At 40.7% G+C, this 23,653-nt stretch overlaps 2 protein-coding genes across 2 annotated transcripts; one reads left to right on the forward strand and one right to left on the reverse strand.

The window, feature by feature from the left end:
• The first annotated feature begins 3 nt into the window (after positions 1 to 3).
• On the forward strand, positions 4 to 23,427 carry LOC111345313 (uncharacterized). The gene is made up of 18 exons (XM_088731352.1): positions 4 to 1,527; positions 2,456 to 2,674; positions 2,838 to 2,987; positions 5,548 to 5,853; positions 9,800 to 10,053; positions 10,165 to 10,372; positions 11,161 to 11,299; positions 11,700 to 11,785; positions 11,928 to 12,173; positions 12,562 to 13,120; positions 13,867 to 14,093; positions 14,705 to 14,979; positions 15,150 to 15,711; positions 17,007 to 17,316; positions 17,610 to 17,951; positions 18,500 to 19,166; positions 20,366 to 21,113; positions 22,330 to 23,427. The coding sequence occupies exons 1-18, from the start codon at positions 144 to 146 to the stop codon at positions 22,653 to 22,655; spliced, it is 7,008 nt and encodes a 2,335-aa protein (XP_088587478.1). The 5' UTR covers positions 4 to 143; the 3' UTR covers positions 22,656 to 23,427.
• Positions 7,708 to 8,580, reverse strand: LOC148725847 (uncharacterized). Its single transcript, XM_088731356.1, has one exon. It carries the CDS (start codon positions 8,557 to 8,559, stop codon positions 7,744 to 7,746), a length of 816 nt encoding a protein of 271 aa, XP_088587482.1. The 5' UTR covers positions 8,560 to 8,580; the 3' UTR covers positions 7,708 to 7,743.
• Positions 23,428 to 23,653: the final 226 nt, after the last annotated feature.

Here is a 23,653-nt window from a genome sequence, read left to right on the forward strand (position 1 = left end):
CTTATGGAAATATTGACCTCGTGTTTCTAGCGTGCCTGTATTGCATTTCCCACCAAACTGGAGGCAGGCCAGTGAAACGAGAGGTTTAACATGTTGTTTTTGAATAAGTTCATTTTATATTTTCTTAAGTCTAACAGGCCTTGATGCGTTCTTTTACGCATGAAAATCGAATTTTGCGGTGGATCCTGGTTGTTGTGACGCTGTTGACAGTCATTCAAGTTCCAGAACTGCTGGGGGAGACTTTATTAAATGGAGCAAGACTGGGCACGTTTCCAAAACCGGACTTTCGAACTAATTTCACCCTTAAGTCAAACCAGGGCTCTGGCTCATACAAGGAGATTCATCATGGGCTAAATTCGGATCCATTTTATGTGCGAGTCTATGCGAAGCCTACTGGCGGAAACAACAGTGGTTTTTGCTTCAATGGAATAGGCTCCAGTCAGTCTTCTCCGTCAAAAAGCTCCTTTGGAGGCTTAATATTTGCTTACAACTCAGAGTTTGTTCGCATATGGGCTCCTTCAGATCTTAAAGGCCATGTGGTGTTTGTGAAAGACGGATGGGGGGGTGAAGTAAACACACAAGAGTCGAATGAAGCCGAAGTTGTTGTCGAAGTATGGAAGGATGGACCTGCGCCTACGTTTCAAATTGAGCACATTATTGACACACGGAGGAAAGAACCAAATGATGCGTACCTACTAATAGATCATGAACTGAGACAATTACCTGAAAGAGTTGTTGTTAGAATGTTGCCCCTTGAGACAACTGATGCTGAAAGCAACCCTAATAAAGGATTTTGGTTTCATGGAATCGCTTCATCCCAAAATCCTGATCCAACTAATAACTTTGGCGGGGTGATATTCGCTTATAACGAAAGATGGGTGCGTTTATGGGCTCCTGATGGATTTAACCAAACCACAGGATGCATTTTTGTAGGTGAGGAATGGGCAGGGCAATTCAACACACAGAAAGTTAAAAGGTGTAAAGTGGAGATATTGCTCTGGGCAAATCAGCTTCCTGTGCCAACTTTTCAGTCAGACTGGTTTGGTTTTAGAGGTCAAAGAGATCAACATTCATTTGCAGAAATTTATCATGGCTTAAATTTATTACCATCCCTTGCCATTGTGCAAATTAAGGCATTGAACGATATGAATATTGGCTATGTATTTGAGGCGCAAGGTGCAACACAGTCGGATGACGATGGTTTTAATGAATATGGTGGAGTTGTTTTTGCATATGACAAGAATACGATCCGAATCTGGGCACCAAGCAAACATGATGGGTCAAAGAAAGGCTATCCCATTCTAGTGAAAAACAGTTGGGGATATGGTTCCAATCCTCAGAAAGGTGGATTTGTCAATGTTGAAATCAGAGTTGTCTTGTATGCCACCAAATGCAACAGTTCAACTCAAGTACTATATGAGGGTGACCATTGTATTACAGCACTATATAACTCTTACAAGATCCTATCATCCTGGTCCAAGTGCTCTAGTATTTGTAATAATGGAACACAGAAGAGATTGTTGACAGGTGAATATTGTTCTGGGAAAATTTTCTGTGTAACCTTGTACTTAATTATGCATACAGTTCAGTGATAACACAACAGCAAACATATTAGGTTACCCTCAGGACTAAGGCTTTGCTTGAGAACAGTATGGGAAGATATAGAAATCTTTCCATATACTGAGATTTCAACTACTTTAAGTTCTATCCTAACTGATATGAATATCCAAGGCATTAAAGGAAAGAATATAAACATATACTGTACTTCTGTATGCTATCAGAGTTATGATATACTCATCAGAAGTTACACTAGTGCTGATCCTGGGTACATGATTTTTACCAATTGTTTTAGGGGGAGGCAAATCTTTGTTTTACTTAATAAATGGTAATATATTCATAGAATAAAACCCTTGCATAAAGTGCTTTCAATTGAGTGTTGCAAGACCAAAATTGAAGTTATCACAACAGCCAATACGAGGGAAGAAAATGAGCATCAGAGCACTAGATTGCTTCAAGTGCGGGAAACACTAAGTGATTAAGTTGGGATTGGGTTTAATCTTGCATCTGATTAGTTAGGTGGGTGGTGTGACGTAACTAGACCAAGTATGAAGCAAAGCAATGCAGTCTTGTGGTACTTTCTCCACATGACTGAAAATTGGTTTCAGCCACATCCACTGGGGAGCATTAATCCAAAGTTTGGTTGTGAGAGAAATGGTAGCTGGATGGGTAACTTACTGAATAGTACATTCAGAGTCAAGGGAATGATGCTCAAGCCTACATCAGTATCATTGTGTTGTGTTCTTGAAGGAGGGAATTTACTTAAAAGCTGGTTCAAGTGTCGACAATGCTGGCTTTTGTAAAGGCTTCATTTTTCTTATTTTAAACAGCAAAATTTGGGAAAAGCACTGTTAGTGATGCCTTGAATGTGTTCACTCATTTCATCTCTTTTTTTTAGGTTGCCAGGTGGCTGTTAGAAAACCTGTTTTATCTGCATCTTGTGACTTTGAGGATGGAATGTGTGGTTGGACTTCAGCAAGTGCCAATGGTGCCCCCCTGAAATGGGTTAGAACTAATACCTCTACCCCTGCTTCAAATACAGGACCATTGTGGGGTCATCCTAAAGGCTCTTTCTATATATACACCAATACTACAAATGCTGGAGTGTCTCAGCAAGGTACATGATAATTATATCTTTTAAAAGTCACAATAAATAATCACAAGGGATTAAGAAAAATGGATGAAGGAAGTTAAAGTGAAAACATTACAGCCTTTCTATTCTTCCACTACCCAGAAAAGAAGATGTCAGTAATTGTGATTTTTTTGTTTTCTTACTGTAGCTTCCTTAACAAGTCCAAATATTGGTGGTGCTGGCAATTGTTACTTGCGATTCTTCTGGAACATGTATGGAAGTGATGTAGGCATGCTTGCTGTTCATGTTAATACCAAAGATCCTCTTGTGACGAGTTATCCTAAATGGTCAATGCCATGTGAGTGTCAAAATTCAGGGGACTCTATTTTGAAAGGAATAATGATAAGATTTCAAGCAAGCTCGATTATGTGAAGGTGTAGTCTGATCGTCCGGGTGAGTGTAGTCCTGAGAAGGACTGTTGTCGGTGGTAGTGACTGACGTTTTGACAACCTGTGTGGAAGTCATCCTCAGAGTCAAGTGAATGATTGTTGTCAGTAGAATGTTCTTATTCCAGTTCGTGTGAAATGATTGGTTGGTTTTGCCGTGATGTTATTAGCTGTAAGACTCTAGTGACATAAGTCGGTCGTGATTGGTCTGTTTCGATCTGTCGGTAAAGTTAGGTCGTTCTTTTTTGGTCGTTTGTGATGTTTATGTCGTGAATGAGTTGTTTGTATGGGGTGGGTAGTTGTTGACATCTGTTTAGGGGAGTTTGTTCTAAGTTAGTAAACCAGCTTTCCAGAGTCAGTCGTTGAAAATAGTCAGTGCTGTAGGCTAGGCATTGCGCAGAGTCCCAGTCAATGTTGTGGTTGGTAAGTCGATGGTGTTCAGTAATGTGATTGCTGACATCACCTTTGCTCGTCGCCCGTCTGTGTTCAGTCAGTCTTGTTGTGAGGTTTCTGCCAGTCTCACCAATGTAGGAGGCTTGGCAGTCGGAACAATTGATCTTATAAATCGTTCCCTGTCTGTTCCTCGGTTCGTCTTTGTTTTTAACGTTGGTTAGTAACTGACGTAGTGTGGTGATGGGTTTGTGGGCGACACAGATATTGAAGGGTAGTAAGATGCGCGAGATGTTTTCAGACATGCCTTTTATGTACGGTATGGTTGCTGTAGTCGTAGGGGTTGCCGTGTCGTTTGTTTCGGTAGTGGTAGTGGGTCGGTGAGTGTTTCGTCGGATGAAGTCGTTGTCGTAGTTGTTCTTCATAAAAACACGGTGAAGGTGTTTGTTCTCGTCGGATAAGCTGTCTGTCGAGTCACATACTAGTTGTGCGCGTCGTGTTAGAGTTCTGATAGTTGTGGCTTTGTGTGATGTAGGGTTGTAGGATGACTCGTCTAGTAATCTGTCGGTGTGTGTCAGTTTCCTGTAAACTGTCGTTTGTAATGAGTTGTCATTGTGGCTTACCAGGCAGTCTAGAAAAGGAAGTTTGCCATTTTCTTCGACTTCTCTGGTAAACTGTACGACAGTGTTTTGTTCGTTAAGGTGGTTGTGGAATGCATCAATTTCGTTGTGTCGAACGGCGGTGAATGTGTCGTCAACGTAATGTAACCAAAGCGGTATCGTTTGTCGGCAAGTGGAAAGGGCGCGTTCCTCGATGTTCTGCATCACAATTTCCGCTATAACAACAGAAACTGGACGGACGATCAGACTACACCTTCACATGTTACCCCCGGGTTCAAACCATGTACTGCATTAAGCTCAATTATGATTATCCAACTACACTCCATAGAGTACAAATAGTGCTATAGACGAGTACAAATATCACATGGTATTTGTACTACAGAGAACTGGTTAGACAGGTTTTCTCACGTTGCGCAAGCAAAGAATTGGATTGAAGTTATGAAAAAAAAAGTGGCAGACAATTTGAATCATATTTCTTACGACAAAGAGTCAGAATGGCGGGCAAATATAGATCCAAGTTTAATAGATGAACTGAATGAAGAAAAACAGTTAGACAACCAGGAAATTTTTTAATTTGTTGAAGAAAATAGAAACAGCAACATGACAACATGCTGATTCTGTTCCGTGTTGCATACTTCTGTCACACACTCCCCGTAAATAAATGTCTGCGAAATTCACCATCGTCGAGATAACAATTTGGCATGTTGGATAATAAATAACTTATGAGATGATTTGCTGTGTAGTATCGCTGAGTGTTTTGACTCATTTTTTTGTATTTTGACTCGCCCTGTGGGCTCGTCAAAATACGGCACAACTCGTATAAATACTCAGCGATACTACACAACAAAACATCTAATAAATTATATCTACTATTCATAAACACTGGGATGATGTTGTTTAGGGGTCAGCCATTATCAACTGCAACAAGACCTAGTTGAATTCTCCCAAGAGAACACTTTACCAACCAATTTTTGGTTGAAACAAATTCATTACTGGGCCCCTCAGAGTTAATGCAATAGTGAACAGATTTCTTCTCCAATCAAACCAAAACACAGCTTGGATTTTATTCCAGGTGCTTCTACACTCACAGAATGCATTTTAGTCACATTAAACATGCACTTGCTGCCTCAATAAGTTGTGGAAGACATCACATATAAAAAAATGTAATCAAGAACAAAGAATATTTACCAAGAATGTGACAGCAAGAATAATATAACAGGGTACGAGTTTTTTAACTCATAAGTGTCATAAAAGGGACTAATTATCTGTAATTCAAGTGTGACTGCCACAGGGGCTAAGTTACTGGATCATACATGTATGTTTAACCTCTAGCTTGATTTAAATTGTATGAAATAAATTGCTGATTTAAAGCCAAAAGCTGTCTTCGTAGGATTTACCATTTGCATCTAAACATTAAGGAAGTATAGTTACCTTTTAATTTAATTGACTGTTTATTTTGCAGATTGGAACATGACAGGTGATCAAGGAGACATTTTCTGGAGGGCAGCATTTGTGGATCTTGAAGAATTTAGCAAAATTTACCAAATCCGCTTTACACATACATTGCCAGAGAGCAACTGTGGATCAGATAAATCACAGCAATGCACTATTTGCAAAAATAAACGCTGCCCAGCTGCCAATGTAGCTATTGATGGCATAAGGTTAGATTGTGAAACTAAACAGGAAGTTTTGCCAGTGGACTCTTGTACTAACAGTTGGCCAGTGTTATCTGGTTGTGAAATGCGTGCTGATATGCCTTCAGTTAAAGGTATTGTTAAAATGGCAGTTGAGTGTATACTGTGAATATTGTTGTACTAGTCTTATAAATTAAGTTTGCTCTTTCAAATTTTGCATGCACTTCCACTGTCCACCATCCTCAGAGACCCAGGGGCTTTCAGTTGATTTCAAGTTAGGGCACAAGAGCCCCAGGAGACATTGTCTTACAAGACTAGTTCTAAACAGTCGCAGTCGTTCTGGCAACTGATTGGTGCCAGAAAATCTTTGTTTTTCTGTGCAGTCAGAGTGAAGTGTGCTTTGGAGTCCTTTCGTGTGTTTTAACACGGACATATACAAGAAGTTCAGTTGCCATGTTTATTTGGGGTTGTGTGACAAAGCTTTGCTCGAGGTGAAAAGTTTCAATCTCGGTATACAATGTAAGAGAAATCGATCAGATTGTCTGCGAAAATCTTACCGGAAATTATACTGAATACTTTTGCAGGTATCACAAGAGAACGTGTTTAAAAGTTTGCAAGGTTCGTATAAAACATAATGGTTGCAGGCGTTAAACGTTAGACGAGATGTAAACTTAAATCTTTATAGATTTTTTGTAAAATTTGCTGTTACTGAAACTTTGCCAATTGCATGAAGTTATTTTGTCGCACGGGCCACGCAGGTATGTCGAGCAACTGGCACAAAGCTGACATTTACAATAAAGCAAACCTGCCATTTCCATCCAATATTTCTTGGTCTTTGGTTTTGTTTTCCCCAATGAAAGCAGTATCGATTCCCCCTAATCCAAGGTGTTTAACTTGGTCTTCAACAATTGATGAAAAAGGTGAAATGACAATGACCAAGGGACTAGAAGACAATCCGTGGCCTTTCCAGCTCAAGGATTTGAACACTCCAGGCAGCAGTTGAAAGATTAAGCTCTTTCTAAACCCTGTCGGTATCTGTCCGAAAACATGTCTCCTTTCCACGATGTTCTCGATAATAAGTTTTTGTTCAGATTTTTTCAGATTCGTTAACCAGAAACACAGCTAAGCTTTCTCTAAGCGCTTGCTGGAGGTCGTCCACGAACTTAATGTTCTCTGCAATCTTGGCCATATTTGTGAAAGACTTTACTACAAAGTGAAGATTAGATTTTGGCGCGCACAGAAAGCTACATACATAAGCATAAGTGCCAGTTGCTCGACATACGTGCATGGCCCGTGCGACGAAATAACTTCACGGGATTGGCAAAGTTTCAGTAAGAGCAAATCATACAAAAAATCTAGAAAGATTCAAGCATACATCTCGTTTAACGTTTAAAGTGACCTATTAACGCCTGCAACTATTGTGCTTTATACGAACCTCGCAAACTATTAAACACGTTCTCTTGTGATACCTGCGAAAGTATTCAGTATAATCTCCAGTAAGATTTTTGTGAACAGTCTGATCGATTTCAATTACACTGTGTGCTGAGACTGAAACTTTTCGTCTCGAGTAAGGTTCCGTTGCACGACCGAAAATTACAGGGTGAGCAACTGAGCTTCTTGTATATGTCCATGTTAAAACACACGAAAGGACTCCAAAGCACACTTCACTCTGATTGGGCAGAAAAACACAAAGATTTTCTGGCACCAATCAGATGCCAGAACGACTGCAACCGTTTAGAACTAGTCTTGTAATACAATGTGCCCATGGGCTCTTCTACCCTAACTTGAAATCGACTCACACTCCCTGGGTCTCCGAGGATGACTGTCCACTTGCTAAGTCAATTTTCTACCCTTTTCTTCTCTGTTGTATTTTTAGTGTTTTTTTTCTCTTCCAAAGACTAGCAAAAACTGACGATAAAAACCGACGTTTTGGTGTCATCATGACACCATTGTCAAGGAGAAATAAAAAATGAAGTTTGTGCCAAGGTGTAACACTAAATTAGCATAAATATGTTACGAGCTAATTAAACAAATACTTTTGCGCGAATTGAATCGCTTTGCACGTTCAGAGTGGGTTTTAAGTCTCTGATGAAAAGCATTTCGTTCACCAAACAATCGAACTTGTTACTACACTTTTTCAGAATGCTAAAACGTTTCAGTAGGTCTTTCGGGACTTCGCTGTGCCGTTCGTGGTAGTGTTTATATATTGAAGATGCCTTTCGTTTATGTCCATCCATGCGTGTGTGTAAGTGTCCGCGTGTATAGCCCACATAACCCGCATCACACAGGTCACATTGAAATTGATAAACGACGTGTTGTTGGTTGACAATCTGTGGCTTGATTTCTCGTACTTTAAGATCTTGGCCAACTTTGTGGCTAACAAATACTGGCTGGACAGTTGTCTGCACCTTCATGCTAAGATTCTTGAGCTCTTTCTTAACATAATTTGCTGATTCCTGATCTTTGAAAGGTATGACCACACGAACAATGGATATTGGTTCTTTGGGCATCTGTGTGGGCTGCGTACCAACAATTCTTGATTGTAAGAAGGTGTTAATGGTAGAATTTACCAGGTGTTCCGGGTATTTAAGCCATGCGAAAACTTTCTTTAGGCGATCACACTCATCAGAGAAGTGGGCCCAGGAGGAAGATAATCGGTTTGCGCGATCCAGCATAGTTTTCAGCAAGCTCCGTTTGTAGCGATTGTCTACATGGCTTTGGTAGTGTAATAGTAGGCCCGTGTTTGTTGGTTTCACATATACCTTGGTTTCAATCCGAGGTGCATGGTTGAGTAGTTCGGTGCCAAGGAAAGGAAGCTTGCTGTTCTTCTCCACCTCCATGGTGAATTTGACCGAAGTGTGGGCCACAAACTTCATTGTTTATTTCTCCTTGACAATGGCATCATGATGACACCGAAACGTCGGTTTTTATCGTTAGTTTTTGCAAGTCTTTGCATTTTTCTCTTCCTTTCTATTATTTCCCTTCCTTTTTTTTTTTTTGTTCCACCCACCAACCTACTTTTGCTGGAGCAGGGGTTTCATTAATGTTTTCAGCAGGAGGGCAACTGGTTTTCACAGGCGGGAAAAAGTTTTCAAACTGAACTTCTTTATAAGATAAACTTTCCTCCAGATTGTGAAATCAGGTGGGCAAAACCATCCTCACAACTAGTCAATTTGCCTGGTGCCCAGCCCTTAATGAAACCCCATCTGGAGAAAAGGCATTGGGCAACAAAATCTTTCATAAGAATGGCATTAGTTATTTTTCACGATAAAAAAGCTTTAAGCAGTTGTCAGTCTTGCTTTTCCAAATTCGATACTCATTAAGTACAGGGCCCAAAATTAATCTTTGGAGCACTAACCCTTCAGGTTAGTGGACATCTTTTTTACTAACCAAATTATAAAGTTTGGTAATTCCAAGCTCACAAGGTACGATATCTCAAATATTCAACATTTTGATAATAACGACTAGGACAAATTAAAGAGTAGCTGAAATGTTGACAATTATGTACTTATTTTATTTCCCTCTTGTTTTACTATGATTAGTCAAGAACAGTACATCTACAGCACATTCTCTAAAAAGAGTTTAAGTTGATTTAACAACTTGAGTGTTCTAAGTATTTCTCTGAGAGTCGGGTCTACGTGCTCTTTGTCCTGAAGTCCACCAATGTTTAAATATTTTGGAAAATTTTACTAACTACGTCGGGTTAGTTGGACACATTTTTAGTAACTAAACATTGAAAATTACTAACCATTGGTTAACAGGTTACCATTAATTTCTAGCCCTGAAGTATCAGTTTAACAAACAGATTCTGTATTACTGTGTGTCTGTTCAGTACTAGATCAGAGATAACAACAATAATAACAACAATAATAATTATAATAATTTAATATTTATATTGCACAAATTGACATTTGGATATGATCAAATGCACATCAAAACACTTTTCAGGGGACTTTGGCTGGACTGCATCTGCAGTTTACAATCAATAGAAGAAACTTATTTGCAATTCAGCTCGTTAAATAGCACACTGTACTTGATGAGTAATGCAAGTTTCATTGTGATCTCTTTTCTTGTTGTGAGGTCCTGCATACAGTGTCGAATATTATGCCAAACTGAAAGAAAGCTACGTAACAGCTACTGGTTCACAAGATGACCTTATAGCCATCTATGAATTTAAGGTGTTGTCCACAGCCAGTTATGTGGTTTGGAAGCAAACGTTTGCCACAAACAACACAACAAATGGTGTCTCCTTTAGAGTTGATGAGGGTGATTGGTATGTCTGGCAACTGCCATTCAAAGGATCTAGTTCCTTATGGACACAGTTCTACCATCAGGTATTTTTTTAAGAACAGTTTAGCTCGATCTTTCATTTTGAGTGATCCAGAAAATATGAATACTTGATCTTTATTAAGTTATTGTTTTTTCATTTCTTTTTTTTTTTTCAGCAATTCAAGTTGAGACCTGGAATTCATAAAGTGTCTTTGAGACAACGAGAGTTTGGTTTCCGTGTATCCAAACTTGCTCTTGTTCCAGTTTTTCTAACAATGTGGGCTGACCTAGGAATGCAGAGCCGTTATATCCCAGATGGATCTCTTTCTGCATTTCCCCTTAATAATTACCCAGAACCAAGATATGGAAGACTGCATGCAAAAGGTTTGATATTTTTGTTAAATTCAGTTCTGTTATTTCCTTAATCCTCATAATCAGGTGAGCTAGGAGACAATTGAAAGTAAATAGAAGACAGCCTAGGTTTGGATTAAAAGGAACATACACATAAAAAGATTTTATGTAGATATTATGTACATGTTGCTTAAAACAAATGCTAGGTCAAAATGATAGAGTTCAATTTTTTATCAAATTTTATATGTTGTGGAAAACCTTAGTTACAATGGTGATCAAAAGTTTACCGAACACCTCCAAAACATGACCAAAAAGTTGATATGTCTGTCACCCTTCTTAGATAAGATACAAATAACCTTGTTATAAGTGTTTTAATGGTGGTTTAGCCTTTTCCCATTCCACCAGCATGGGTTACAGCAAAGATCCAAGAGGTTGAGATCATCATTGTAAGGGGTAGGAGGAAGAGGACTGCATTAAAGAATGTCACAGTCTCTTTAGTGCGAGCCAGAGTGGGAGTGTCCCAAGACTTTGCCAAGATGGTTGTTTACCTGCATCTTTAAATAAAGAAAAACAAAAATACATGTACTGTAATCTGTGTTTCATTTAGTTAGGGATAAAGGCAATGGTGTTGATGATTTCAAACAAAGCTGGAATAAAATCAAGCTTGTTTGGTTTAATTCAATTTGAAATAAAAAGTTTAAACTTTGATGATTATTTAAAAGAATTGGAAACACTTAGGGGGTTGTTAACAGAAATATTCACATAAAACTTCAATCTGTTGTGATGTATGATTACATAATTATGGTTATTATGTCCTTCAGAGGCTTGGTGTTCATCAGATGCCAATAAGGGATATGTACACTTCCAGATTAAACTGCCACAGTTGGCACTTCTGTCTGGAATATCGGTGCAAGGAGGAAAGGATATATTGCAGAAGTCAAATAATTACTGGTTAAAAAGGTACAGCATACTTTAATGGTATGCTATTACATACATGTATCCAATGGTGTGATTTGAGTCTTACTGATACTAAGGGGTACTTGCTAATAAAACGAACTACAATGTACATGTAGTACAGTAAATTTTTATCTTAGGATTTGCTTTATAACTCTATTCTAGTTGTTGGAAGATCATTCAAGGTCATCTTATATTTTTTGTATGCTAGCAAATACTTAAAAAGTATTGAACTGTAATTTGACTGATGAAGCACTTGCATGCAACAGGCAGAGATTAACAGGGTAAAAATTTGTCTCATCCAAGGCTGGATTACTGAAAGGCTATTGATTTTGAGGGTGTAAATGAAAATAAAATCTAGATGTCATAAGCACATTGGTTACTGTCTACTTTTTTAATCTTTTAGTTTTAGAATGAAGGTTTCCTTGGATGGCATCAGATACACTTGGTACAGAGATACCCATGGCAGGCGGACATTTACAGCCAACAATGGTAATGAGTAAAATGATAGAAAGTAACCAGCAATGGACAACCAAATACAGTAAATGATCACTTACTTGTAGTTCATTTAACCCATATGTATTCGTTTTATTAGTATTTGACATTATCAATGTCAATTATTCTCCCAATGTAGATGCATCAAGAGTAGTTAATCACACTTTGGAGTTTGTCAGCCCAGTTCGTGGAGTGAGGATCTATCCTTGGGAGTGGGCAAACTGGATATGTTTGCGAGCTGAACTGTATGGAATGTACCTGAGTAGTGAACTCTGTGCCAATCCTGGCCCAGCTGAGGTGATGAGCAAGCCATGTGTGGGTGATAGGGACTGTGGTCTGAATGCTGAGTGCAAACTGCCATTTGCATCAAAGATACAGAAAAAAGGTACAACTTACTGGGCAGTAAAAGTAGAGGAATGATACTGTACTCTCCATGGGGAAAGTTAGGAAATCTTCTAATAACTAACATTGTTAGGAAAATGACCTAAATCACTGATTATAGATCTCAGGGTGCAAGGTCTTAAATGCAAGGTTGCCCTTTTGGTGTTGTTTAATGGTTTTTGTTTGTTTGTGTGTTTGTTTTTATTATTATTATTATTATTATAATTATTATTATTACAAACAACAGTGTATTGAAAGGTTTTGTTCCCTTTGACAAAGATTTCCAATCTGCCAGAGAGACCTCCAATTTTTCTAAATTGAGTGAAAGGGATGGACTACAAATGTATAATTTATGTTGCATGTTTAAGTACAGTTTGTTTTTCTTTGACTAGTTGTAGATAATGATGTGAATCAGTTCAATGAATCTTGTGGCTGTTTGCATGGTTACCATGGCATCAGTTGTCAACATTATGGATGTTCATCAAACCCTTGCCTGAATGGTGGGAAGTGTTCTGAAGTGAATGGTACCTTTCATTGCACCTGTCAACCCAGTTACCATGGAGACACCTGTCAGCACTCATGTAAAGATGGTTACTATGGCTTTAACTGCAGTCAGAAGTGTCTGTGCCAAAATGGCTCATGTGATGGAGCAACTGGACATTGCAGTTGCAAACGTGGATATCATGGGAAATACTGTGAACTGGGCTGTAGCCCTGGTTACTATGGCTACAACTGTGTCCAGCAGTGTCAGTGCAGAAATGGTGAAGTGTGCCATCCTGTGACAGGGGTATGTGACTGTGCAGTGGGTTGGAGAGGGGCACTGTGTGACAAGCCTTGTGGATTGAACACATGGGGAAAGAACTGCTCTTTGAACTGTTCTTGTTGGGAGTCTGCCAAATTTTGTGACAGGTTCACAGGGGAATGCATTTGTTTGCCGGGATATTTTGGAAAGTAAGTCAAGGCGGTTTTTTTATGTAATATTTTTAATTGCTGCTAAGTACAAATTAGTAAGTTTTTTGCACACAGACTACTATCCAATGTTACTGTCAGCAAGGTAGCACATAGCTTTGTGAATAGCATTATCCTGCCTTCATGTAGATTGAAGAAACTGAGCTCATGTCTACAGTGATCCAAGTTATAGTGGACCTCAGGATATCTGTGGAGATGAATATCACTACTGCCCCCCCACCTTTCCCTCCCTTTTTGTAATGCCTGTCCATGGCAGGTTACAAAACTTTTCCATGTTTTATCTGCATGTGATAAAGCAGTAATAAAAGTAATGTAATCTCCTTTGATCCTCCAAAATTAAGGTGAATGCACATTGCAAACAAATATTACCATCACCTATTGGTAGGTAGGTTTGTGTGTGTAAGAGTAGTTTTGCTTACATATGTACCCGAGCAAAGTAGCTCTAGGCAGGTGTAGTGTATCCTGGTTTCCATAGCATGGAGTGGGGAGGAGTTATAATTACTCCTCCTTCCCTTCCTAGATGGAATGCCTGTTCAGATCAGGTTACAAAACTTTGCAGTGTTTTATCTGACAGTGATCAACTATTAATAAAAGTAATTTTCTCCTTTGATCCTCCAAAATTAATGGGAATGGACATAAACAAATATAACCTACCCATCGGTAGGATTGTATTATACTTAAAGTGTAGTTTATTGGTAGACTAATAAGTCTGCTGATATTTTGAACAGGAAATGCCAGTATCCTTGCCCTGCAGGAACATATGGCTTTAACTGTAGTGGCAGGTGTCAATGTCAGCATAATGCAGATTGTTCCAAGGAAGATGGCACTTGTAACTGTACCCAGCCAGGGTGGACTGAGATACTGTGTGATCAGCCTTGCCCAGGGGGGTACTATGGTGTCAACTGTGCCCAAAAATGCAGGTGTCAGAGTGGTTCAGCTTGTGATCCAATGACAGGTAGAGCTGTTAACATACATATGTGTGAAATAAACCTCAAAGGCTTTACCTTGCTCTGTATTGGGTCTATGACACTCATCCAACTTTTCAACTGATAAGACTATAGATAGTGACTTTGTTAGGTGCATTTCCCTGTACATGATATTTTGACATGAAAGTTTGTATTTGCTTGTGCTGTCAAATAGTGCCCATGGCTGGCCAAATTTGCCTGCTACTCTGCCATCTTACATGTAGGCTGGCTTCCTTCTCCTCAATTTTTTCAAGGGTCTGATGAACAATCAGCTAGTTATTGAAACAGCATGTAAAAAAACTTGTGCAGCAGTTATTACCCAGCCATGAGTGGAATATTAAATGCATGAAGTAACAGTGGCATGGAGGTGTACTGTAGATGTGTGAAGTGATTTTATGTTCATAATTTTCACAAAGGTTCATGCAAATTCATGTAATATTTTGACGGAGTAGTTCTCAGTCTCACTGTAATCTGAAGAAACACAAGTCTGGGAGCATCCATTATAACCTGGCCACCCACTGAATCTCAGATGCCTTCTACTTTCAGCATATCCACAATCCTGAGGTACTATTATAATTTTTGTCCTTTTTATCATTGATAGGATCTTGCATTTGTTCAAGTGGCTCCTCAGGTCTGCTCTGCAACAAAACTTGTAGCCAAGGGTACTGGGGTAGAAATTGTTCAATCGCTTGCTCCTGCAAGAATGGAGCGCACTGTGATCCTATAAATGGACAGTGCACATGTGAGAATGCTGGTGGCTGTCATTGCAATCCTGGTTGGACTGGCTTAGATTGCACTGTGCCTTGCAGCAATGGTTTTTGGGGAGCAGATTGTAACAATACCTGTTTATGTGGACCCAATGGAGTATGTAATCAGGTTAGTGTTCCTCTAAAAAAGTGAAATTCTGTTGGTAAAGATGTTGTTACACACAATTTTATTATTTCCTTTTTACATGTACTTGAAGCTATTTGTAAGAGAGTGAAACATCATCCAGTTTAAATTTTGAAATTTATTTGCAAAGTACATATCTTGTTTTTGTTCAATAGAGTAATGGCAACTGCCAGTGTCTACCCGGTTACACGGGCTCCAAATGTGACCATCCTTGCCCACTAGACCGTTATGGCCAGAACTGCATCTACAAATGCAGTTGCTCTTACTTATCCTCTCTTGGTTGTGACCCCCTCAGTGGGAGCTGCCTCTGCAAACCGGGTTTTGCAGGACCACTCTGCAATATCCTGTGCCCTGCTGGTCGGTGGGGCACCAACTGTTCCAAGTCCTGTTCTTGTATTAATGGCTCTTGTCATCCTATGTCTGGAAATTGCACTTGTAATCGAGGCTGGCAGGGGTTGCTATGTGACCAGGCCTGTCCCAGCTGTGGTAAGCCATGCCCCACCTGTCACCATAGCAATGGATCATGTGATCAAGTCTTGGGGGAGTGTATCTGTTCCCCAGGCTACCAGGGAAGTTCATGTTTGGAACCTTGCAGTGCAGGTTACTTTGGTGAGAATTGTCAGAGGAAGTGTGAGTGTGCTGGTGGAGCACTTTGTCATCACGTGACTGGGAACTGCCTCTGTGAGCCAGGATGGATCGGAAACCACTGTGAAAAAGGTAATGAATTGCTGTTCATCGCTTTGGGAAATGTTATTGATGATTAAATTGAATAGAAAGCTATTTGTCCTTATGGTTCTAGAAAAGCCTGATGAAGTAGAGATTTTTGTCAATTTATAATTGATTTCATTTGTAAACGAATAATTTACAGCTGTACATTTCTTATCGATTGATAAGGGTTGGCTGGTATCTCCCTGAATTTTATTTTTAAGAATTTATCAACCTTTTGGTACATTCAGATATCATTAAATTCAGAATAAAGAACTTACACAAATCCGGAAGCAAGCTATGAATTTTATGTTACAGCTTGTTTAGTTAACCCTTTAGCTACTGGAAGTGATTATTAAACATGTAACTTCTGCCCATGATATCCATACATTAGTATAATACTAAAGCAGTGGATAGCGTTGAAGGCGCGCTCTGATTGGCTAGTCAAACTCTGAATATCCTTTGCTATTTACCTCCGAGCAACTCGGGAAAAAATGGCGTCCCGCTTTGCATCCGTGACAAGCGAAGAAATCACTCAAATTAACGACTGTGGTGTATATTATCTCGCTTTTTGAGTATATACTAAAACAACTATTCACCTCCGTGTCGGTGGTTAGCGGTGGATATTTACCTCGCCGCTTCGCGTCTCGGTAAATCCACCACTAACCACCTCCATTTCGGTGAACAACAACAATTTAACATTTATATAGCGGAAACTACTATATAGATAATCAGTCGCGCTTTACAATCAGTTAAGGTGAAATCGGACGTCAGAATTCATCAGGCGCACTATGCAGCCACTTCAGTCCATGTATTGATCTCACCTTCCCTCCCCAATTCACCCTAGATTAGACACTACACAAAGATAGACCACAACACCGGGCACTACGTGCCCTACTCTTTTCGAAGAGTGTGTGGGTTCTTTAACGTCCCCCAATTTTTATCACATATAAGGGCTTGTGATACGGGACCTCCATTTATCGTCCCTATCCGAGAAGACTAGAAAGTCTAACCATTTGCAGATATTATTACAAAGGCAGCACTTTCTTCTCAGTTATTTAAAGACCCTGAGTGTTGGTCCGGCCGGAGTCGAACTCTCGACCTCCCGCACAACAGTCCAGCGCTATACCAACTGAGCGAACCGGGAGGTGAATAGTTGTTAATTATCCAACAACAGGTAATGAGAATACTCAGACTTATCAGGTAGAAGTTGTAAATGTGTGGCAGCCAGAAGGGAGAATTAGCGACTATAGGGTTACGTCCTTGAAACACCGAAGTTCAGAAGATATTTCTCTTTGAATTATCAGAGTGTCCACAAGGTTTATTTGGAAATAATTGTACCCAGTCCTGCTCCTGCGTTCGTGGAACATGTGATCCTCACAACGGCACCTGTGAATGTCCACCTGGTTTCCACGGTTCCCTGTGCGAGAAGCCATGCCCCAGTGGATGGTATGGCCCTGGGTGTGGTCTACAGTGTTTTTGCGGTAATGGCACTGCTTGTGATCATGAATCAGGACAGTGTAGATGTTCTCCTGGTTGGACAGGTTTGACGTGTCAGCAATCGTGTTCCGACGTTTCCACCGTCGTTGGCTTTTTCGGAGCAAACTGCTCTGAAAGGTTAGTCTTAGAATGTCGAAAGAGGATCACGAAAAGAAACAAGAAGACCCTCAGCTCTTAAGAGCTTGTCTGAATGATAGATTTTGACGATCGACGGTTCACGAATGCTGTTTTAAAACACGAATCCCAGACGAATTGTTAGCTTTACTGCTTCGATTGTTATAATTATGACGGTTGGATAGTGATAGGTATTTTAAGCTTTTCAATCTTGGAGAGCTCTGTAGAAGTCACCTGTTTGATAAATTATGTCCGTACAATCCATAAATGGAGTTTTGTTTATCAATCTGCATTAGATGTGTGTGTCCGGGGTCATGTGATCCAGTAAAAGGCACTTGCTCTTGTCCAAGTGGATTCCGAGGTCCGAACTGCATCGAGTCCTGTCCTAAGGGGAGGTATGGACCCAAATGCTTACAGACGTGCCACTGCATGAACAGTGCATCGTGTAATCACGTGAGCGGCACGTGCACATGTGCGCCGGGATGGTCTGGGGAGAACTGCACAGAGAGGTGCCCAACTGGCCATTATGGATTACAGTGTGCCTCCAAGTGCCAGTGCAGTATGAATGGTACGGAGGTTTCTACATGTGATTCGGTGACAGGGGAGTGCAATTGTCGACCTGGCTATAGAGGTTACAGGTACGAATCACTTCCTATTTTGCTTGCGATAGATTTGAAGGAATGTTCAGTATGTTGGGTAAGACTTTACTTCTATCATTTTGTTGATGTTAAAAGTCATAACAAGTGCATTCGCTGTAGTGGTTTTGGACTCGTTATATTTGACGTCAGAAAGACCCTGCACTTTAGTCTTTTACCTCACAATGATTGATTTTTGTTCTAGCTTGTTTCTGACTGGTTGCTAATACTTCGTTCAAAGTACCTCTAGGAATATTTAACAACTATTTGTCGAAGTGGCGGTGGCTAGTGGTGGATATTTGTCGAGCCGCTAAGTGGCGTTGTAAATATCCACTGCTAGCCACGGAATCTGAGGTAAATCGTTGTCAACTCCTTAAAGAGAGCTCAAATGCTCGGGGGTGAGTTGCAAGGGATATTCGGAGTTTAAGTAACCAATCAAAGAACGCCCTCAACGCTATCCACTGTTTTAGCATATGGTAATTCACATTAGTTTCAGTGAAATACTGTGTGTTTCGTTACGATTATGTCTAAGTCTTTTCTGTTTGTCCAAGGTGCGAAGAGCAGTGTCCTGAAGGTTTTTTCGGCAAAAACTGCAGCCAGCGATGTAATTGTGAGAACAGTTACGCTTGTGACTTTACAGATGGGACTTGTTACTGTAAACCTGGATATCACGGACAAACATGTCAGCTAAGCTGCGGGACAGGCTACTATGGTATTAACTGCAATAATACTTGCCAGTGTAATAAATCAAACACTAGGTCATGCGACAAGGCTGACGGAAGTTGCACGTGCCAGGACGGATATGCGGGTGTCTTTTGCGAGAGTGTGTGTTCCGACGGTTACTATGGAAGAAACTGTGTTCAGAAGTGTACGTGCAAAAATGATGCTGCTTGTGATCACGTGAAGGGCGAGTGCAGTTGCGCAGCTGGATTTCGAGGTCGAAATTGCGACAAAGCGTGTGATGAGGGCAGGTTTGGTGCCAATTGCGCTTACACTTGCTCATGTCGAAATGGCGCGAGATGTAATTCTTTTACTGGCAAGTGCGTCTGTTTACCTGGCTTCTCGGGCAATCGTTGTGAATCTGAATGCCCCAGTGGCCGGTACGGTTTTCACTGTAGACTTCCCTGTGACTGTAACCTGGGCAATAGTCCCAAATGCGACCCCGGCACAGGTCGGTGCATTTGTGCACCAGGGTTCAAAGGTACCAGGTGTGATGAGGTTAGTGTACTCGTTGTTGTAGTAATGGTTTATTAAAATAACTCTTGTCACCTTAACATCAGATTGCTTCTGCTACATACTGTTCTCGATAAATTTCTTTAGGAGCTCACAAGGAAAATTTGAGTAACAATCAAGATCATTTTAGTTGGTGATGATTTCCTCTATTCTGGTGGCCTTTCTGTTTGATTCAGGGGTGATGTTGTAATAAGAATTATATGCTAGTACTGTTAGAGGTCAAAGGGTTGAATTCTTTAGAATAAAATGCAGTCATTACTGGGGGAGACACCCCTTAATGAAAACAAACTTCAAGGAAGCTGAAAAGGGTATCAAGCCGTAAGCTACTTTTCTCATGGCATCATGGCAGCTAAATTTGCATTTTTGTTCCTCAAGATATGTTCTTTAAGGAAAGGAGACCTTAAAATGAAGCTGGGGTAGTGGATAACCTCGTTCCCAGGGCCTTTTCTCTTAGTTGGGGGTGGAAAAGGAAAAAGGCCCTGGGAACGAGGTTGGGTAGTGGAAGCTTACCGGTGCAAGTATACAAATTTGGCCCTACAGTTGATCTCTTTCTGACTTTATTCCTAGTCCATGCGAGTCATTCTGGTTTGTTTTCGTCCTAAAGATTCTACGACATTCTCTATACTTTGACCGAGATTAAAGAGATGTTTAGGAGATATTTCGAATTTGTAACCGCCTCCCGGTTAGCTCAATTGGTTAGAGCGTCGGATTGTGATGTGCCATCCTCGGAGACCCAGGGGCTGTAAGTCGATTTCAAGTTGAAATCGACTCACAGCCCCTGGGTCTCCGAGGATGGTGATGTGCGTGCGGAGGTCGGGGGTTCGAGCCCCGGCCGGACCAATACTCATGGTCTTAAAATAAGTGAGGAGAATTTGCTACCTTTCTATAATCAAGAAATGGATAGATATTCTAGTCTTCTCGGATAAGGACGAATAAACCGTTGGCCCCGTCTCCTGGCAGGGTTAGGGGTAGGAGACGTTAATTTCCCACGCACGAGATTACTGTGTGGGGGATGTCCTCCCTTGGGTGGGATGGATGGGTGTTGGCTCTGAAAAGCCCGTATGGGGAGTGGTCAATCAACCTATGTATGTATTTGTAAATATAGAGTATAACATTAACGATGAAATTTACTTTGAAACATTTTCTTTTAGTCAGCCATTTTGTCTTTGGCTTTATTTTTACAGCCTTGTGATGATGATTTCTATGGCGAGGAGTGTAAAACACAATGTCCCATATGTTCAAGACACGCGTTCGGTGCATGTGAGAAGGTGCATGGCAACTGCACGTGCACCTCTGGTTACCAAGGATACCTTTGCTTTGATGACTGTGCGCTGGACCGATATGGCTTGCATTGCAAGGAAGTGTGTGAGTGTTCGGTAGACGAGCTTTGCCATCACATCAACGGGATGTGTTTGGATCTATCCAGAGGAAAATTTAGCCTGATCGTCAACGATAGTGTAGACGAGCTTGACCTACTTGCAAGGAAGAGAGACATTAAGCTAGGGTTGGAAAAACTAATGGAACTTTATTATGACAAAACTGATGACGGGCGCACTCGAGCTCGTCGCAGTTTACTCGATAACGACAATGAAACTTCCCATAGCACGGATGAACCATCAGATCAGCCTTCTGGCCCTGAAAGCAGTGACACTCATGAGAAGAAGGGAGCCAAGCATGTGTTCATGGTCCGCCTGCTGGAGCTGCAGCCAGTGCTGACGGAAAACCAGGATAATGGCACAAGAGTGGTTTGTGTTCTCCTCGATAACTTTACTGTGGTGGATGGGCATTATGTGGATGAAGTCCTCTCCAGAGTACCCAGTGAGGATATTTCTTCGTCTCTCCAAGTCGAGTACTACACTGGCAAACTGTACAAAAAAAAAACTGGTTCCACCATAGCGGTACACCTTCCACTTATCATTGGTGTCTCTGTTGGTAAGTGGAGTAACGTAGAGTAATGTAACGCAGAGACTGAGTGACTGACTAATCAACAGATTGACTGCTTGCTTCACTGATAAACTGACTGACTAGCTGACCGGCTGGCTGGCTGGCTGGCTGACTGACTTAATGACAATTATTGACTGACTAGCGCATTGACAATCGTAATGACTGTCCCAGTGAGTAGCTTAATGACTGACTCAACAACTTACGGAGTGAGTGGCCTCAATGACTGACTCGATGACTACTCGGCGGTGGACTGACTGACCTAATTACTGACTGACTGGCTCATTAATTGGCTCAATGGCTGACCCGTTGACTGACTCGGTGATTAACTACTGATAGACTAACTGATTCAATGACTGACGCACTGATTGACTGGCTCATTAATTGGCTCAATGGCTGACCCGTTGACTGACTCGGTGATTAACTACTGATAGACTAACTGATTCAATGACTGACGCACTGATTGACTGGCTCATTAATTGGCTCAATGGCTGACCCGTTGACTGACTCGGTGATTAACTACTGATAGACTAACTGATTCAATGACTGACGCACTGATTGACTGGCTCATTAATTGGCTCAATGGCTGACCCGTTGACTGACTCGGTGATTAACTACTGATAGACTAACTGATTCAATGACTGACGCACTGATTGACTGGCTCATTAATTGGCTCAATGGCTGACCCGTTGACTGACTCGGTGATTAACTACTGATAGACTAACTGATTCAATGACTGACGCACTGATTGACTGGCTCATTAATTGGCTCAATGGCTGACCCGTTGACTGACTCGGTGATTAACTACTGATAGACTAACTGATTCAATGACTGACGCACTGATTGACTGGCTCATTAATTGGCTCAATGGCTGACCCGTTGACTGACTCGGTGATTAACTACTGATAGACTAACTGATTCAATGACTGACGCACTGATTGACTGGCTCATTAATTGGCTCAATGGCTGACCCGTTGACTGACTCGGTGATTAACTACTGATAGACTAACTGATTCAATGACTGACGCACTGATTGACTGGCTCATTAATTGGCTCAATGGCTGACCCGTTGACTGACTCGGTGATTAACTACTGATAGACTAACTGATTCAATGACTGACGCACTGACTGACTGGCTGAATAACTTACTTGCGGGCCCGATTCCTGACGTAATGACCAGCTGAAAATCATTTTTGCCAATTTACAGGCTTCTTCCTGATATTAGTTATCCTCGCCTTGTTTGCGCTCATACGTCGGAGATACAAACAAAAGTGTGGATTTTCCGGCTACAAGAACACCACAAAAGACCAAAGCGAATTTGAACTTCAGCCTTGGATTGGCCGAAGTACGGGCTACTTGCTGGCTTTCGACAACCCTTACTATGACGTTCTTGCTGCTATGGGATTGGACGATGACGTAGAAGAGGATTATTATAATCCCCTTTACGATGATGTCAGTGTCTACAGTGACAGCGGCGAGAACACAAGTGAAGACAGTTGCCATAAAGATCTTAGCTCCATGGTGATAAGATAGGAACTGTAAACTTTAGGTTTCACACTTAAAGGGAAAGTGGTTTTGCGTCGTGGCCAAGTCCCTGTGACGTTTATTTGAGTTTCGCAGCTCAGCTTTGCTGGCAACACAACAGGGTATTAAACTTGCTAAAAAACGAAGGCCAGAGTTTCAAGCCAGTTATAAAAGGCTTGGAGAGCGACCACAATACAAATATTAAAAAAGCCGGAAAATATACGGGCTTAAAACGTTAAGAAAATATTTTGATGCACATTTGAAGTTAGTCGATTATTTTTTTAAGTTTACGGAGTTAATTTACATTTTTTACTTGAGTAGCAAATTATTATTAAATAGGTAAATTATTATTAATTTTTGGATACCTCGATGAGGCCTCAAAACAGAAGGGGTGAGTGAGTATCTTTTCACTTGAAGGTACAACTGTAAAATGGACTTTAAGTAAGTAAAAGAGTTCTGCTTAGAATGCTCATTTGCTCAGTTTGCAGTCTTATTTGAAGGTTCGAATCAATTTGCAAAGCTTGTTGGGGAAAACAGAGCCTTGTTAGTAATGTTTGAGAGAACAAAAGGCTGGCCGAGTACTTATAGTCTATTAGTTAGGCAATACTGAAGAAAATATTATCTTTTTGTTTCTTATTTGGACACTTTAAAAGGCCTTGCCGTTGTGTAAAAAAAGGATGTATAAAAATCGACTAATTTATATTATATTTAAACTACCTTTGTATCCAAACAGTGCTCAAAACTCGCTATTGCTAGTAAAGATAACGAAACTTGTGGCGTTGATACCTTGTATTAGTTTGTAAACATCTCGCACAAAACCAAAGCCGACGTCAAACCCAAACGGTGAAAACTAATACTATTTTTCAATCCAAAAAGGACCAAATCATCCTCGTTCCTGGGGCTTTTCCCTTGAAAATTGGGAAATGGCAGGACCCCGCCTCCGTCCCAGATACGCACAAATATGCCCTGTGCAAAAGATGTGCACAAGTGCGAGATTGTGATGTCGT

This window comes from Stylophora pistillata, chromosome 8, assembly GCF_964205215.1.
Source record: "Stylophora pistillata chromosome 8, jaStyPist1.2, whole genome shotgun sequence".
Classification (NCBI taxonomy): Eukaryota; Metazoa; Cnidaria; class Anthozoa; order Scleractinia; family Pocilloporidae; genus Stylophora; species Stylophora pistillata.